Source organism: Hydra viridissima, unplaced genomic scaffold, assembly GCF_058129835.1.
Source record: "Hydra viridissima isolate aposymbiotic clone 2 unplaced genomic scaffold, HvirCarnegie_v1 scaffold_5, whole genome shotgun sequence".
NCBI lineage: Eukaryota > Metazoa > Cnidaria > Hydrozoa > Anthoathecata > Hydridae > Hydra > Hydra viridissima.
This window is the reverse complement of record NW_028324304.1, coordinates 10,816,701-10,832,970: the sequence shown is the minus strand read 5'-3', so window position 1 is coordinate 10,832,970 and position 16,270 is coordinate 10,816,701. Positions and strand designations below refer to the sequence as shown.

Here is a 16,270-nt window from a genome sequence, read left to right as displayed (position 1 = left end):
ATAAAATATACTATTTCTTAATGAAGTTTTAAAAATTTTTATAGCTACAAAAACATTTTTTTTATGCAGACTTTTGCAGCGTGTCTTCTACGGTCTGGATGTATGCAATCTATAAGTCTAGCTGGAGAGCTATTAACAAAATCTAAACAAGGGGCATCTGTCAGCAAGAAAAACCTTCCATCTACTACTTGTACATTGAGTTATGAAACCTCTATCGAAATAGTGTTGGCTGCTTCACAGGAATACTTTAATGCTGCAACGTCTGTTACTGATTTTTCTATGGAATATGCTAAGTAAACAGCTGAAATACTTCTGATTTTTTTATTACTTAGGTTGTCAAAATCTCATTTTTAGTACTTTAAAGTTTTTTAAAAATATGATTTTCTGACATCAATTTTTTATGAAACTGGTCTTGATTTCAAGTTTTAATTACAAAGGTTTGTAAGACCTGATTAATAAATCCTGCAGAATAAACAATTTATTGGTAGAATTGCTTATTTTTGTATGTATTATTAGTCTTTTTATTATTCTTTTAAAGGTTTTGTCTTTCTCTTATTGTCGACCACCCTGAATGCATACAAGCTGAGTTGGACCTTATTCAAGCTGCAGTCATTCTGCAAACTTTTGGTGTTTCTATTCTTCCTTTGCAGGGTAAGAAGTATTTTTAAGAAGTTTGCATGGTGAAATTGTTTTTAAAAATTAAAACTTATTTAAAGTTTTACTGTCTCTTTTTACATTTTCTCTTTTATAACTTGGAGTGGCTTTTATTTAAAAAGATTATTTTCTTAGTGGGGCACTGTCTTTTTTTTATATATTAATAATAATAATAAAAAATAATTAACAAAGAATTTCATTTAAAGTCTGAAAATTTTGGTATCATAAAATATGATACTATGTCTTATAATTTATTTTAATTTATAAGAATTTATGATAATTCATGATGGTTAAAGATTTAAATTGATACTGGATGCTATCTTGACATTAAGTTTGGTTACTTATTAGGGGAGACCGGGGCTAGTTGGCTACAGGGGTAAGTTGACACTACATTTAACTTTTGAACTTTCTAGCAGATAATTCCTAGATTCACATGGAACCTTCCTATTTAACTAATTCATCTTTAAGTGTAGTGTCAGGGCTATAAGCGCATGTGTATAGAAGTTATAGCAATTTTTGTGTTTTTTTACAAATTTTGTAACTTTTGTAGCTATATAATTTTTTCAATTTTAAAAAGCAATAGCATTAGTTACAAGTAAACTCGAATAGATGTAGGTGTTGTGTGGTTCACTCTAACTGGTCACAATTTATGTTTCTCAATATTTTGCATTTTTGGGGATTTATATGCCATTTTGTGAACAAAAAGCTTTTGGGGTTAGTTGGCACAATGATTGCAGGACTAAATGGCAACATGGGTCAACTTATAATTTTTTGCATTGGTCGTAAATTCACTAAAGTTATATAACACTGCAGGTACACAGACATACAAAGTTATAAAAGATAAGTAGACAGGCCAGTAAATCCTAAAAATGTTACAAAAAATGCGGTTGATACTATTTTTATAGAAGAAAAGTCTATTCGATCGATTTAAGGACAATAAAAGTTAAGGTCAAAAATTATTGTTGGATAAATATTATCAAGAGTTTTTATAAAAAAGATGCACTTGAAATAGATGCTTAATATTGCTAAACTTGTCTCTTTTTATATGGTGTGCAAACTTACCCTGAGAGTATAGGCAACTTACCCTGAGCCAAGGTAAGTTGGCACATATTTTTTTCTTTTTCGGAGGCCTTTTTGGGCCACCAATATTTTTTTATATGATGTTTGACACTTGAACATGCTTGCCAAATTCATATTCTATTGAACTGCAGTTTGATACCTTCAAAAAAGTTCATTCAGAAATGCACAAAACTCAAAAACTAAAGCTGTAGCCAACTAGCCCCAGTCTCCACTACTTACATTTTGCCACTTTTCCCAGAAATTACAATATTACACTTAATCAGTTGTAATTAAACCTTTTTAAATCCTAAAAAATAGTATAGTTTCAGTATTTTTTTAAAAAATTGTTAGTTAAAACTATAATACTTTTTAAATTAAGTGATATAACTTTAAAAAATCACAAGCCATTTTTAATTTTTTTAAGGGTATCATTTAATGGGTCAGTATTTTTAATTAGTTGGTCTGTATTTTTTTTATTTTTAATTTTCAGTACGGTATTGAGATGGTCAGCATAAGGGTTTTAATGGTGAATATTATATACTAGCTATCATTTTATTAATTTAGTTATCAGTTTTGAATTTTGACTGGTCAGTAAATTAAACAAGCATTCAGTTGTTTGATTAAACTGATCTGTATTTTAAATAAAATGATCTGTAACTTAAGTAAAATGATTTGTAATTTAATAAAAGTAATATGAACTTTAACTGGAAATAATTTTGTAAAAACTATGAATAAGATTTCTATTTGAGAAATGAGCAAAAAAAGTTAGAAAAAATAGAAAAATTTGCACCAGAATACAAGTCCTCTAATGAAGAAGAAAATGATACAATAGAAGAGCAAGCATAATTGAAAACCAAGGAAACAGAAACAAAAACATGAGTGCATAAGATTTGAAACATACCTGAACAAGAAAGATCCAATTAGAGCTAAACAGTTTTTAGTTCATCAGACAGGTAAGTCTCAGACAGTTAAGTCCTTAGAGTTAGGTTAACAAAGTTTTAGGCCTTTGAGCCATTAAGGTCTACAGACATTTAGGCTTATTGCATTTTTTGGTGAGAGAGAAGTGGTAGACAGGAGAGAGAAAGCAGAAATGGTAAGGAGAAAGAAAGAGAATAGAAAGAGAAGAGAGAAGATGTGCATTGCTCTCTCATCTAACTACCTTTGCTCTCTCATCAAACTACCTTTCTCTCCAACTTCTCTTTCTCGTTTCTTCTCTCTATCTCCTTCCCTCCTCCTCTTTCTTTCATTTTTTCTCAAATTTAATTACACTAAAGATAGAATGAATCATATCTATGTAATAATCTATAGATATAAAGCCATTCAAAAAAGTAAATAGCAATCTAATGCTGTAGTTTATCTTTTGTTTGATTTAGCAAGTGACAAGGTAATCATTTACAAAACTGGACATGAACATGATAGTAAAAATATGTCAAAATAAAACAAGTTTTGTAAAGACTGAATTCAACAAAACTTGTGGATCCTTGTAAAGAATGGCCACCAAATTCAAATGAAAAAACTACAAAATAATATATCTGCCTACAAAAAGAAAAAAATGGCAATACATCCATTTTTCTTGGTGAATTAAGATAATGGTGTATAAATAATGTTCCCAACAGTGAGGATTTGCTGCATATGCCTTCCATCATGGTCTGGACAACTTTGATATTCATATGCTTTGGCACAAAAAGGTACATTGTAACAATAATGTTCCCAACAGTGAGGAGTTTCATTGTAAATCACAAAATTGTTTACTCTGTTGGTTCAGATTGTTGGAACAAAAGTGTGTGATGATGTCCAAGATGAGTCAAAATCTCTAATGTATCATCAAAAAGACTCCTATGCCAAGCCCCAGGACAAGAAAAATTACATGTTGATGCTACATACAAATTAAATTGGCAAGGGTTCCCTGTCTTACTAGTTGGCACCAATATATGGATTGCCATTTTCATTTATTTTTGATGGCCATTTGTTTCAATGAAAAACTTCAGATTTCAAGTTTATATTTGAAAGTATTTCTTATGGTTTGAAGAAAAGTCAATTTGGGGAAAATATGAACCCAAAATACTAATCTCAGCTGATTAGTGCTAATCAGTGCTGATTCAATTTGAAATTTCTAATGTTATTTCATTCTTTAATGTTTTTGGCAAAAAGGATAATGTGAGGTGTTGGGCACATATGCTTTGGAATTTTGATAAAAATGCTGAGGCAAACTAAAACCATCAAGATGAACTTTTTGAGGATATAAAAACATTGCAAAAAAAGTCAGAATAAAGAGATCTTTAAGGAAGCTTCAAGTTTTTTAAAAAAATGGAAAACCAGAATTTTCTGGGTACTTTAAAGCAGAATGGTAGAATTCTAATCAGACTTGATAATGAAAGCTTTAGACATTTCAAGTGCTAATAATGCTCTTGAATCATTTAATAGAGTGGTGAATGATAAAGACACTATAAGGGAAAGACATCCATTCTCAAAATAAAAAACATTTGGAGATCATTTATTGTATTAAAGTGTAAATATGACAAAACTGAATTGAAATACTGACCCAAAATTATATTTTTACTGATGAAAGAATGCTGACCATTTATTAAAAAAAAACTCACCAAATCATCACAAAATACCGACCAAAATATTTGTACTCTTTTTTCAATTCTTTTTTATATCAAACAGAAAGTACCTGATAATTTTATCTAGAGTATTTTATATTCAACAATGATTAAAAATACTCCATATAATATAAAAGGAGTATGTATTGTCTGTATGATAAGGTAACTTTATATTGTACTTTTAAAATTTTATTTTCTTTTAGAAGCATGCTTAGCATGTTAAAATTAGTTGAGCAATTGCTACTTAATATTGTTTATCAAATCTTTTAATCATTTAAAATGAGCTGTTCTTGATTATTGATTTGTATTTGCAAATATAAGTTGTCAATTTTTGCACACAATACTCTGTTTATATACTACAAAAGTTGATTGCATCCAGGTAATGGTTTGTTCCATAGCTGCAAAGCCAACAGCATGGAGAGAAACTATCATATGGCTGAAAAACCAAAAGTCATCAGCAAAAAATATGGAAAAAAATTTAACATTATCATGCCAGAGGATGGAAATTTGATATTATTCATGCCAGAGCCATTGGTATAATCAGCAAGCATCAAGAATTTTTATTTAACTCATTCAGGCTAGGATGGTGTGGTATGATGGGAAATGTTGATAAGGTTTTGATAATTCAGGAGGAATAATTCAGAAAAAAAAGTTGTAAAAGAAGAAAGAATTAACGGAGGAAAAAGTTAATCTACAAATGTAATAATCTTCATCTGAAAATGAATGCAATGCAAAAGATGGTGATGAAGAGTTCTTGATTGTGACTTATCAAGGTCAGCTTTTTCATCTTCAAAGTGGACCAAGTGTAGGACATCAAACACATGAGATGAGATAAAAGTTAAGCAAAATGAAGTAATGCACTCTTGAATTATGATTATTGGACTGCCATTAACTTTATTGGTCAGCTGATGAAAAATACCAGTCTACCAATCTTATTTCTGACAGCATACAGGTTGCAAATGATAGTGTGGGGAGTGGCCTTAATGGATAAATACAACAAGTTGCATACAAATGAAGAATAAAAATAATTTCCTGCTTGATGACAGCACTACCAGTTGCAAAAAAAGACACTGATTTTCACAATTATAAATTGATTTTGTTAAGTTGCCTCAACATTTTAAAATTACTTAAATTAATTACTTAATGGGTAGACCAAATGTTTTGAGACAAAATTAAAACACTTAATTCTATCAACATTGTTTTTTATTTTGATTTTTTTTTTTTATCAAAATATGAAAGCTAAATATTCACAAAATAGTCTCTGTTCTTTAACTTTTTGTAATTTACTGCATATGCCTTCCATCATGGTCTGGACAACTTTACTATTGATATTTTTTAACTATCATTCTAAATGATGTTTTTTTAATGAACTTTAACAATTTTGGCAAACAATTTTGATAATAGACATTTGCATTGATTGTCATACCTTTGGTCTTCCCTATATATGGTGTGGTGGAAACACCTTTACCGGGTAATGCCAACCACACAAGGAAGTTTGGTGCAAACTTCTTCTTACATTTAAATCTTACATCTGGTGGACTAGTTTGTTTGTTGCATGAAAATAATCTGACATTCCCAGGCATGTTATTATCTAAAAATGTAATGTGTTTTTTTTGTTGTCAATAACAGCAAATTTTTTTCCTTTGCAAAGCTTCTTTTGTATTTTTTCAAGTTGCTGTTGACTGTACTTTGTACTTTGCGTGCATTGTCTCATATGATATTTTAAACCCAGTTTTTTAAAAGTTAGACAAATGCAAGATAATGAGACATCAAGCTTTGAAGCAAGTTTTCTTTAACTCATGCCAACAGTATTTTCTGTAAAATGTTACAGTTATTGTTGCTTTTGTAAGTTCTTTTTACTTGAGTAACCTTATCTTTTCTTACTTTCATATACTTGACCATCCTCAAAGCATTTGATGATCCAATACATTTTTGGTTGTGTGACTTTTTGTACTTGAAAATGTTTCACCAAATGGGTTTTGCTCATTTGTCTAATTAATGTGTAGATGCCTTGAAAGATCAATTTTTTTGTCTTGTGTGGAATGTTAATTGAAAATTTTTTTACTTATTTAGAAAGAGAATTATATGGGCTACAAAACAGTATAAAAATAAATGATTTTCTTGCAAACCTAGATATTTAGCTAAGCGTTTTTTCTCAGAACATTTGGCCCACCCATTATCTTAATCACCTCAACAGTTTTTTTTTCTATAAAAATTTGTTTCCTTTCATTTGTTTCTTTTCAAAGTAAATAGTTTATCAAAAACTAATTAGTTACAAGTTGCTAAACTTCAATACAAATATTGTTGGTAGGGACCTCCAATTAATTAAACATTTTCAAAAAGTTTGATTTATTTTACATAAATGCAAATAATATAAGAAGGTGTCTCACCTAATATTAAACAAATTTTTTAAATAAGTTTTTAAAAACCTTCATTATATCTAATATACCTAATGTATCTAATATACTTTTATTGTTTATAGTTCGACTTTGTGTTGATAGAGTAGAGCTCATTGATCTTTGTTTACAGAAAAGCAAAACAAACTATAAAAAGGTTTCAGAGGTATTAATTTTTATAACTTTTTTTTAATCTTATTATTTCTAACTTTTTAATTCTAGCAAATAACAAAATTTTTACTCACATGTTGATGTTATTGTTAACAGCTGCAGAAGCTTGGAAGTTTACTTCAAATTTGTGGAGATGATCACCATGAACGGGATGGGAAAATCACCCTAAAAGTTGCAGAGTCATCATTTTCTGTTGAAGATTTTGATTTTTGTGCCATACAATGCTTTCATTTAATTGATATCAGCTACAGTAAAGCTTGGCAAATTTGCAAGTAAGAATTTTTGTGTTCCTTTATCTTCTAAAGTTAAGTTAAATATATAAAATTATCTATAATGAATAAAAACACTCTTATTATCTTTGTATTTCTATGCAGATTTGATGAGATTGAAGTAAAAATACTATTTTTTTTTTATTGGTTAACCTTTATATAGAACTGTAGCTGAAGTTCCTGATTTTGATTTTTAGAGAGTTAGGGGAGTCCACTGGTTTTATTAACAATTCAACAAAGTAAGGTTCAAGTTTTATTTATTTTTTTCAATTAACAATAGTTCCATTATTTGTTAAGCAGGGTTTTTTATTTTGTGGGTTGTATTAGTTTTCTATTTAAGTAGTTGTATTTAGACTGAAGATGTTGAGCTTTGCTTTGACTTATTGTCCAGTATATCATATAGAGGAAGTTCTGAAGAAAAAAAATATGATTGATAGAGAGGTATTCCACCCAACTTTCCTTAGGTCTTGATTAAAATTGATCATTTGTGCTATGATCAAGTCTGTATAAAGTTCACTTTAATCATATGCTAATCATTAAAGTATTAGAGTTTAATGCCAAATGGTATATTTATGTATATTTTTCTATTGTGTAATATTAATTCTTTGAGCAGAAATGAACTTATGGATTACAATTAGGTCCTCTACGAGCAACTACAGCTGCATTTAACTGAAGAGGATGATCTTTTTGAAGATACTATAGATGGGGTGAATAATTATTTATAACGATTTTGATCTGTAAAATTTAGAGAAGATTCCTTAAAGAAAGAATGTCTCATGATTTTTAACCATTTTTATTTGATTGACTTTTTAATAAGTTTTTAATAATTTAATAAGTCAGTTAAAAAAAAAAATCATTTAGAGCAACCAATCCCTCATCAAGCATACAAAAAGTGCAACAAAAAGGTTTCTTCATTCCATGGGTGGTACAAACATGCTAAGCAAAGCAATCAAGTGGGTAAAGCAATCGACAGATGTTTCAAGTGAATCATCTCAACAAATTGCTGTCGTTGATGCATTTTTGAGACATCCTTTTTACTGTTCCTTAGGAGGAATGAAGCAAACAAGTTTTATAAATGTAAAATTTTCTAGTAATCTTATGATAATATATTATTTTGTAAGTTAAGTTTTAAATTACTGATTGCCACAGAGCTTTGATTAAGATTGCTTAAATAATGGGGTTTATATATGTTTGGGGTTTCTTATGCTTTTTATAAGAAATTTGTATTTCTTTTTCTACCTGCTTTCCTTTTATGGTGAGTGGCTCAGTAATATTAAAAGTTTTTATCTTGTAAATATAATTATTACAGTTATTTCATGAAAGTATTTTAAAACATTTAAAAAATGAAAAGTTGTTTCTTTTTTTTTTTACTTTAAATAGATTGATGAGTTTTATCCAGATGTTCATAAAGATGATGCAACTTTATTTCACTGTCTCATGCTAAGACACCAGAAGTTGATTGAGCAGCGGGATGATGAGAATAAAGATGGCAACAGAAATGAAAATGTAAATACTACTGAAGGTAAGATAAAACAGAGAAAAATAATTTAATTTATAATTATAATAATTTTTTTTTTTTTTCTTAGAAAAATATTAAGCTCCAGGATAGATAATAAAGAAGGGCTGTAAAAATGTATATATAGCTCTAGTTTTTCTGTTTTAGATTTACAAAGTCTTGCAGAGTTATCATTTCCAAAAGATTCATTATTGTCTTTGGGTTATATGTTGTATATGCAGGTGTATTTATAGTGTTATATGTGCAACTAGGTTTTTAATTTTTTATTTTGAGGTAATTTTTTTGAAAAGAAATTAAAACTGACATTTCCTTTTGTAGGGTAATAGCATTGATAGTATTTTCCAATGTCAAAGAAAAAGTGTTTTCACATTTATAATGGCTGCATACACACACGCTCTTCACTTTTATAGTGAGCACCAAAAGCTTTCTGCAGGTTCCATGCATGATTTATACAGAGCAAAGCCTCTTGATGTAATACGTGCTTCACTTATACAGCTAGGAGAAATGGAAAACTCATCAAGTGATGAGCATTCTAAGTTTCTTATTTCCAATTTGACAAGTATTTTGGATATGTTGCAAGCACAAATGCTGCTTAAATTAGGGAAAGGTAATCTGGATAAAAAAATCTTTGACTTTACTTGATTTTCATAAATATAAATGTAGTTTTATGTTGTGGCAGGACAAATTTGAGTTTAATTTTTCAATACAGCAAAATCTGATGCTGATATATTTTTTTTAGTAACACTTTTTATTTACTTATAGTAAGATAAAACATTTATAGTCTTTTCATAAATTACATTTTTAAATATATTCATTATGTTATATGCAATTATGTTAAAAAATTACATGTTCTAATTATATATATATATATATATATATATATATATATATATATATATATATATATATATATATATATATATATATATATATATATATATATATATATATATATATATATATAATGAATATTTCCACTTAATATCTTGTTCCAATACATGTAGAAATAATTCTGAGCAAATATGAGCTCATTTGGGCTCATTTCAATATTTAGAGGAAGCTCAATATAGTTGTAGATTTTATAACTTTTACTATTTTAGCTAATAATTAGTATTTGTTAATCTCAATTGCATTATTTTCTTTGTGCAGACTGCAGATGTGTTTACTATTTGGCAAACAACTTTAATATAATATTTGTTTTTCTAACTTTCAGATTTTTAAGATTTTTAAGATTTTAGAGTAAAACTAAGAAATATTGCTGAATGTTCAATAAATATTAGAAGTAAAACTCCAATTTAGTTAATAGGTTCTGAAAAAGTTGAAATAACTGGAAGTAAACTTCCTTCAAATAAACAAGTTTTAAGTGTTTTTTTTTTCACCACCACAAGACTTTGAAAAAAAAAACATGAAAGTGCTAAAAGAAAAATGATGACAAAAACACTAAAAACTCAGCAAAAAAAGACTAGGAATAACAAAGCATCGTTTTCAGTGCTGCTTCTTGAATTTGCTTGTCTTCTTATGCCTTCAGACGTTGTATCAGGAGCACATCATTCAGAAGAACCTTAGCTGCTGTTTTGCATGTAAAACATGACTCTAGATACACAGACACAACAAGCCGATTCAACCGACTGATAGACTTGACCTGTTTCCTAGTTAGCCCAATAGCAGTTTTGTTTCCTTTCAGAAATAGTTTGATCTTGAGTGAATAAATGGCTTTAGCCATCCATTAGGCTCTATGGTAGACTTCTGGTCTTCTGATTGTCACCTAGAAATCGCTAAATTGTGTAAACTTTTATGTATTTACAACTTTGGCAGTAAAAATCAGTGAAACTAGCAGTATAGCTTACCTCCAACTCAATTCCAACTGCTAGAGCTGCAAACTGTAGAAGTTCAAGACAGAAGTTCAATCATCTCTGGAATGTGAAACTTCCAATTGTTGTGTGATGAAGTTTCTCACCTCAGCTGTGGCTGGTATCAGAGGCTGTTGCATCTTTTTTAAACTGATGATTAAGTGTTGATCAGGCTTGTTTAAATCTCTTGAACATAAATATGTCAGCACCAGATGATGGTCCAAAGTTTATGTTGAAGACATCAGAGAGCAAGATTTCCATCATGTGGTGTCTTCAGCTCAACCAGAGTAAATTTCTCCCAACAACACATCTATCAGTGTTGCTACCCCTGTTTTGTGTCCAGTGTTGGGTATTGTTGTATCAAAGCACATGCCAGTAACCTCTGAATGTGTATTTCAAGAATGAAGCAATTCATATACAGCCTGACAGGTATCCTTTCTAGTTCCTAATGAAAGAGCTGGAACTCCTAGCAGCTTCATATATCTATCAGCAAGTGAAGTCAGCAATACTGGCAGACAATTCACTAGATCATTTGTAGTTGCACTTTTCTTGGGCATAAGCTTGCCATCCCAATTTACCACACACTTTGATGGAACAAAAGAGGCTTTAATTTGATGAGCTCTGTTTTTGCAATGTTTTTGTCTCACTCAATGCACAGTGCTTTTAGATAATAAAATATTGGCTGTAGAAGGTTCAACTTCATTCAAAACTGAAGCAAAAATTATTGTGGACTTTTGAATGCTAGTGTTTATTCTATCTAATGTGGAGCACATTTGTGGTGACTACTGTCACTGACTTCATCATCTTCATCACTATCATCCAAATTTTCCTCAGTTGATGAACTTTCTGCTGGTAATGTCATCTTTTCAAACTGTTTCTCTTGTTCTTCTTTTCATGCGGTAGGCCTCTCTTTTCTTTTGCTTCTCCTCAGCTCTTCTTTGTTTATTAGCCAACGTCTTGTCTATGCCTCCAATAGTACCTACTCTTTCCTCTTTTGCAGTCTTAGGAACTCTCTGTCTTCTTCATTTTTTATCATTGACATAGAGTCAGCATGACTGATATCAAACAAACCATCTAGTTTTGCAGCAAAATTTTCCTGCATGATTTCTTTTACTGCTGCTTCTTTTCATGTTTCTCATGATGGTTAGATACTCTTCATACAGTTTTTTAATCTTTTTAACAATGTTAGGCTTCTGTTGTGTCAGCAGTCTGTATTTTTGCTAGAACTCTGTTCCACATTATGGAATGTGATATTAGCACTTTTAGAAACAGTCTTTTTTTTTTTTCGATGTGGAAAAATAGATTTCTCAGTACATCTCTCATAACTGGATGTCCAATTAGAGGTATAAAGTCCTTATGTCTAGTAGCATATTATGGAGCTTTTGCCATGATTGTCAATTTACTTTTGAAACTTGGATTACTGGTAACTGCCCCAGTAATGGTCCAAAGATGCTATGAAGTAATCCTTAATGTCTAATGCCATATTGTGAGGCTTTTGTTATTAGATAAGCTGAGCAGATGACTTTTATAATTGACTGAGTCCCTGCATTTTTTAGACTACATTGCCAACATTTTTTTATTAATAGGTTGGACTTATGCGTAGATTTTTTGGTTAACAGGATGGACTCATAAATACTAAAATATATGAAAATAATTTTCTACTATAAAAAATAAATATTTCTTATGCAAAATTAGTGCAAAAGAAATATATATTTTTATCTAGCTCTTTTTAATAGCGAAGTATCATACAAATGTTTGCTTCATCAAAAAATTGCATGTCTTTAAGGGATGGGTTAATATTAATACTTGTAGATAATATTTTGCACACAGAATACCTTCATATGTGTGATCAAATTTATAGGGTTTGTGATATGATATCAAAAACTTTTTTTCTTGATACACACTAATATGTGTGTGTGTGTGCGTGTGTGTGCGCGTGTGTGTGTGCGTGTGTGTGTGTGTGCGCGTGTGTGTGCATGTGTGTGTGTGTGTGTGTGTGTGCGCGTGTGTGTGCATGTGTGTGTGTGTGTGTGTGTGTGTGTGTGTGTGTGTGTGTGTGTGTGTGCGTGTGTTTATATATATGATTGATTCTTTCATTTATGTATGTATGTATGTATGTATGTATGTATGTATGTATGTATGTATGTATGTATGTGTAAAGAGAGAGTTTTTTAAAGATATTTACACATTGTTTATATTTTTTAGGTGTTGATATTGAAAGATTTACAATGGATAATAGTTATAAAAAAGAAACCATTCTTGGTTTGGCAATGTATATAATACAAAGCATCTTTTCAAAAACCTTTTTTTTTTTTATCTTTTTTAAATCAAAATGATCATTTTTTAATTTTTCTAAGCTGTATAATTATCTATTTTTCTCTCATATCTTTACATCGATTTTTATGGGAGTATATCTTTTTAACACAAATTTAAGTTTAATATGTTTATTGACTTCTAGACAATTATCTTTAAGATATTAAGTATGTTAATTTTTTTTTTTTATCTCAAAGTATTTTTTTGCTATAGGAGCTGTGAGGAAGAACAAATGAATATTTGTCTGTTGCTAGCTCAGAAGTATGATATTCAACGGTGGGAAGTCATGCTTTCATTTGTGGAATTTCTTTTTACAGACAGTGGGTATGGTGTTTTTTTTTTTTTTTACAAAATTTACAGAAAAACTTTTCAATTATATATTTCTTGGGCTTTATTGATTTTTCCGTCTACATGAATAAAACACTCATTCCTTCTTCATTATTTAGATGATGAAGGAATGAGTGCTTAAAAGTTTTTTAAATTTTAGATTAAAAGCAAAAACTATACGAGATTTGTTAAACAAATGGAGTGTGGAAGAAGTGTTGAAGGGGCACAATGAAGATGTGTTTTTCCGCTTTCAAAAATACATTTACCCTGAAATAGATGGCTATGATCATAACATGTTGCTCCTTTTTTATGTATTTGCATTAAATTGCACCAGTTGTGCTCATGTATTGCAAGTACATATATTTTTTACTTTTTTTTTTTTTTTTTTGAATTTCTTTCTTTTGTTAAGTTGTCAAAATCCAAAATTTCATTAAAATTTTTGTAGGGAAATTTAAGTCTTGATGCTCATGTCAAGTTGTTGAAAAAGATAAAAGCTGCTGCATCAGCAATAAATTACAAAGATCTTGTTCATGGTGGATCTCCTCTTGAAGTTATCAAATCCCATATTAAAGAAAACAATGTGCACCTTCTTGCCAAAATTGCATCTAAAATACCTCAGGTGTTTTAAAATCATCTGTAAAAAACTTTGATAATTCCAAAAATCCATTCCAAAATCATTTAAATTATAAAGTTGCTATATTAAAGTATGCTGGTTGATATTGCAATATGAAGTATGTGTATTTCTTTTTTGTATTCAGGCTGATGGTTCTTATGTCAACCCAAACAAAGTCTTTTTAGAGTATGCAAAGAATGAATTTTGGAGCACGAAAAATCTGGAGAAGGTATTGAGTCTTTTTATTGCATGGTGCTTACTATTTGTAATTTAATGTTTTAATGTCTATCATTTTATATCTCCATGTTTTTTGATTACAAATTTTTTGTTGATCATTTTTTAGTTTCTTTTCTCTTTTTTTTCTACAAAAGTTTAAAATGAAAAAATGCTAAATTCTCTATTTTATTTCTTATGATAGGTGGACTGGATTCATCGATTTGAAGCTTGTCAAAAAATTTTCACTAAACTTGAACTGACTGATGTTGTAGAGTTAAGCAACAACATGCTTTTTACAGAGCTCTCAATTATATCAATTGCTGATGATTCACGCCAAGAAATCGCCAAAAGAATCCTTAAATTTGTGAGGCAGCAGAAAAGACTTATAGAAAATAATTTTAAAGATCAAGATGAGTAAGCTAAATTATTATCAACTCTTTTTTAGTTTCTCAACTCAAGTTATTGCATCAGTAATCCTTCAAGTTTACATGGAGCAATAATTTTGAATAAAATATTTGTTCTTCAAGATTTTATCTGCATATTTTAAATAAAAAATTAAATCAATTTTGATTTGAACTTGTTTTTTTTTTGTTATTGTTGGTATTTTAAAAATATTTTTTTCTAAACCAATTTAGGCAATTGTTTAATATTTTTAATCATGTTTTTCAGTAGCAAGTTGGCTGAAGCTCAGAAATCTGTAGAATCCATTGAAAGCATAATAAATCATCTTGAATGCATGAAAAAAGTTAAAGGAGAATATCTTTTAAAATCTTCCCATGTAAAAAGTTTTATCTTTATGTTCCCATCTATAATCAAGATTACTATATGGTTTTATAATTATATTTATATATTAAATTATTACACGATTACATGATTATTTCATGTCAAAACCAAAAGTTGTTTGTTTTTGTATTTTTATTTTATTTCTGGTCATTGTTTAGTGGAACATTATGTAACAATAAAAACTATAAAACAGGTTCTTGAAGTTTTTTTCTTTTTCTTTTAGCCTTCTAAAGATATCTTTGTCAGGAAACTTGATATGTCAGCAGGAGATTTATCTAAAGTTGAGCTTCTGTGTTCTGAAATGATTGTTGCTTTGGAAGAAATTAACCTTATTGGTTTGCTAGCCTGGTACCAAACAGAAGAAATAGATTTACATAAAGTATTATTTCAAGTACTTAAAAACTCTCTACAGATAATCGAAAGTGATAGGTAATTATTTAATTGAAAAGGATAGGTAATCATCAGTAAAACAGCTATAGGTAGATAGGTAATCATGTATAGCAATATTTAAGTATTGATATTTAAGACAGTAATTAGTAATTATTTTGGTAACAATGACATTAAGAATTTACGTCAATGTAACCAAAATTTATTATTTATTGATAATTAATTAAGAGTTTTATGTCTAATAGGTAATCCTTATACTTTTTAAAAGAATTAATAAACTTAATGATAATAAAACCTTTAAAATATTTTGATTATTAAATTTTTTATTAAAATTTTTATACTTTCTATTTTACCAATGGAGTGGACAGAAAGCATTTCAAGAATTGGTTCATTTGATAAAAGTTCATCAAATGAATAGTGGTAATTTGGTGACTGCTGCTGATGTTTTAGACATTGCTAGATCATTTTGTTCTGATATAAATGTTGCTACTCATTCAAAAACTATTCTTCTCCAGCTACTGAATAAAAATATTGATCTCTCATCTGAAGATATGCATTTGTTAATGTACTTCCAAAGTGATGCAATTATTGCCCCTAAATGGCATATTAAGGTTTGTTCTTAAAAAAGTTACTGCAATATTAATCAGCTTCTTTTTTTGTTACAAAGAATTTATTTATTATATACAGTTTCTTTATTAAAATTTAGACCAGCATTTAAAAACCAGCATATATGAAATTAAGTAATCAAACAAATATTGTGTTTGTTTTAAAAAATTTTAATGTTTTATTGGGTGAAAAAGCAAAAAGAAGTTCACTCAGCTTTATCTAATTAACTTTCTTTAAATGTGGTTTTTTCTTTGCATTCCAACCATAAGGGCAGATTGAAGTCTGTTTTTGCTGAACCAAACGACAAATCTCCACTTATATTGTTTTTTAGTTTAGCAATTTATGCTTAAGTGTACAGAAATTTAGATGGCAGTGTATGACTTTTTTGAGTGGTTTTTACATGTTTAAACAAATATGCAATACAAAAGTATATATCACCCCTACTTGGTAATATCTCTCTAATCTAAGTAGGTGCCTTGTCCACTCTGAAACTGTCAATTATTCTTA

General features: G+C 29.2%; 1 protein-coding gene across 3 annotated transcripts in view; it reads left to right on the top strand.

Annotated features, from left to right (window-relative positions):
- Window positions 1-16,270, top strand: part of LOC149888616 (NBAS subunit of NRZ tethering complex-like) — a 35,833-nt gene that overhangs the window by 16,878 nt on the left and 2,685 nt on the right. For 2 of the 3 annotated variants that reach the window (XM_090088502.1, XM_090088504.1), the window contains 20 exons: window positions 70-293; window positions 539-651; window positions 6,799-6,878; window positions 6,980-7,155; window positions 7,350-7,391; window positions 7,506-7,593; window positions 7,791-7,859; window positions 8,014-8,229; window positions 8,533-8,674; window positions 8,816-8,889; window positions 8,987-9,275; window positions 12,724-12,790; window positions 13,045-13,155; window positions 13,319-13,511; window positions 13,604-13,777; window positions 13,917-14,000; window positions 14,190-14,401; window positions 14,657-14,765; window positions 14,994-15,199; window positions 15,519-15,768. In XM_090088502.1, coding sequence (XP_089944628.1) covers window positions 70-293; window positions 539-651; window positions 6,799-6,878; window positions 6,980-7,155; window positions 7,350-7,391; window positions 7,506-7,593; window positions 7,791-7,859; window positions 8,014-8,229; window positions 8,533-8,674; window positions 8,816-8,889; window positions 8,987-9,275; window positions 12,724-12,790; window positions 13,045-13,155; window positions 13,319-13,511; window positions 13,604-13,777; window positions 13,917-14,000; window positions 14,190-14,401; window positions 14,657-14,765; window positions 14,994-15,199; window positions 15,519-15,768 — 2,919 coding nt within the window. The remainder of the gene's footprint in view (window positions 1-69; window positions 294-538; window positions 652-6,798; window positions 6,879-6,979; window positions 7,156-7,349; window positions 7,392-7,505; window positions 7,594-7,790; window positions 7,860-8,013; window positions 8,230-8,532; window positions 8,675-8,815; window positions 8,890-8,986; window positions 9,276-12,723; window positions 12,791-13,044; window positions 13,156-13,318; window positions 13,512-13,603; window positions 13,778-13,916; window positions 14,001-14,189; window positions 14,402-14,656; window positions 14,766-14,993; window positions 15,200-15,518; window positions 15,769-16,270) is intronic. The other variant, XM_090088503.1, reaches the window with a different exon arrangement.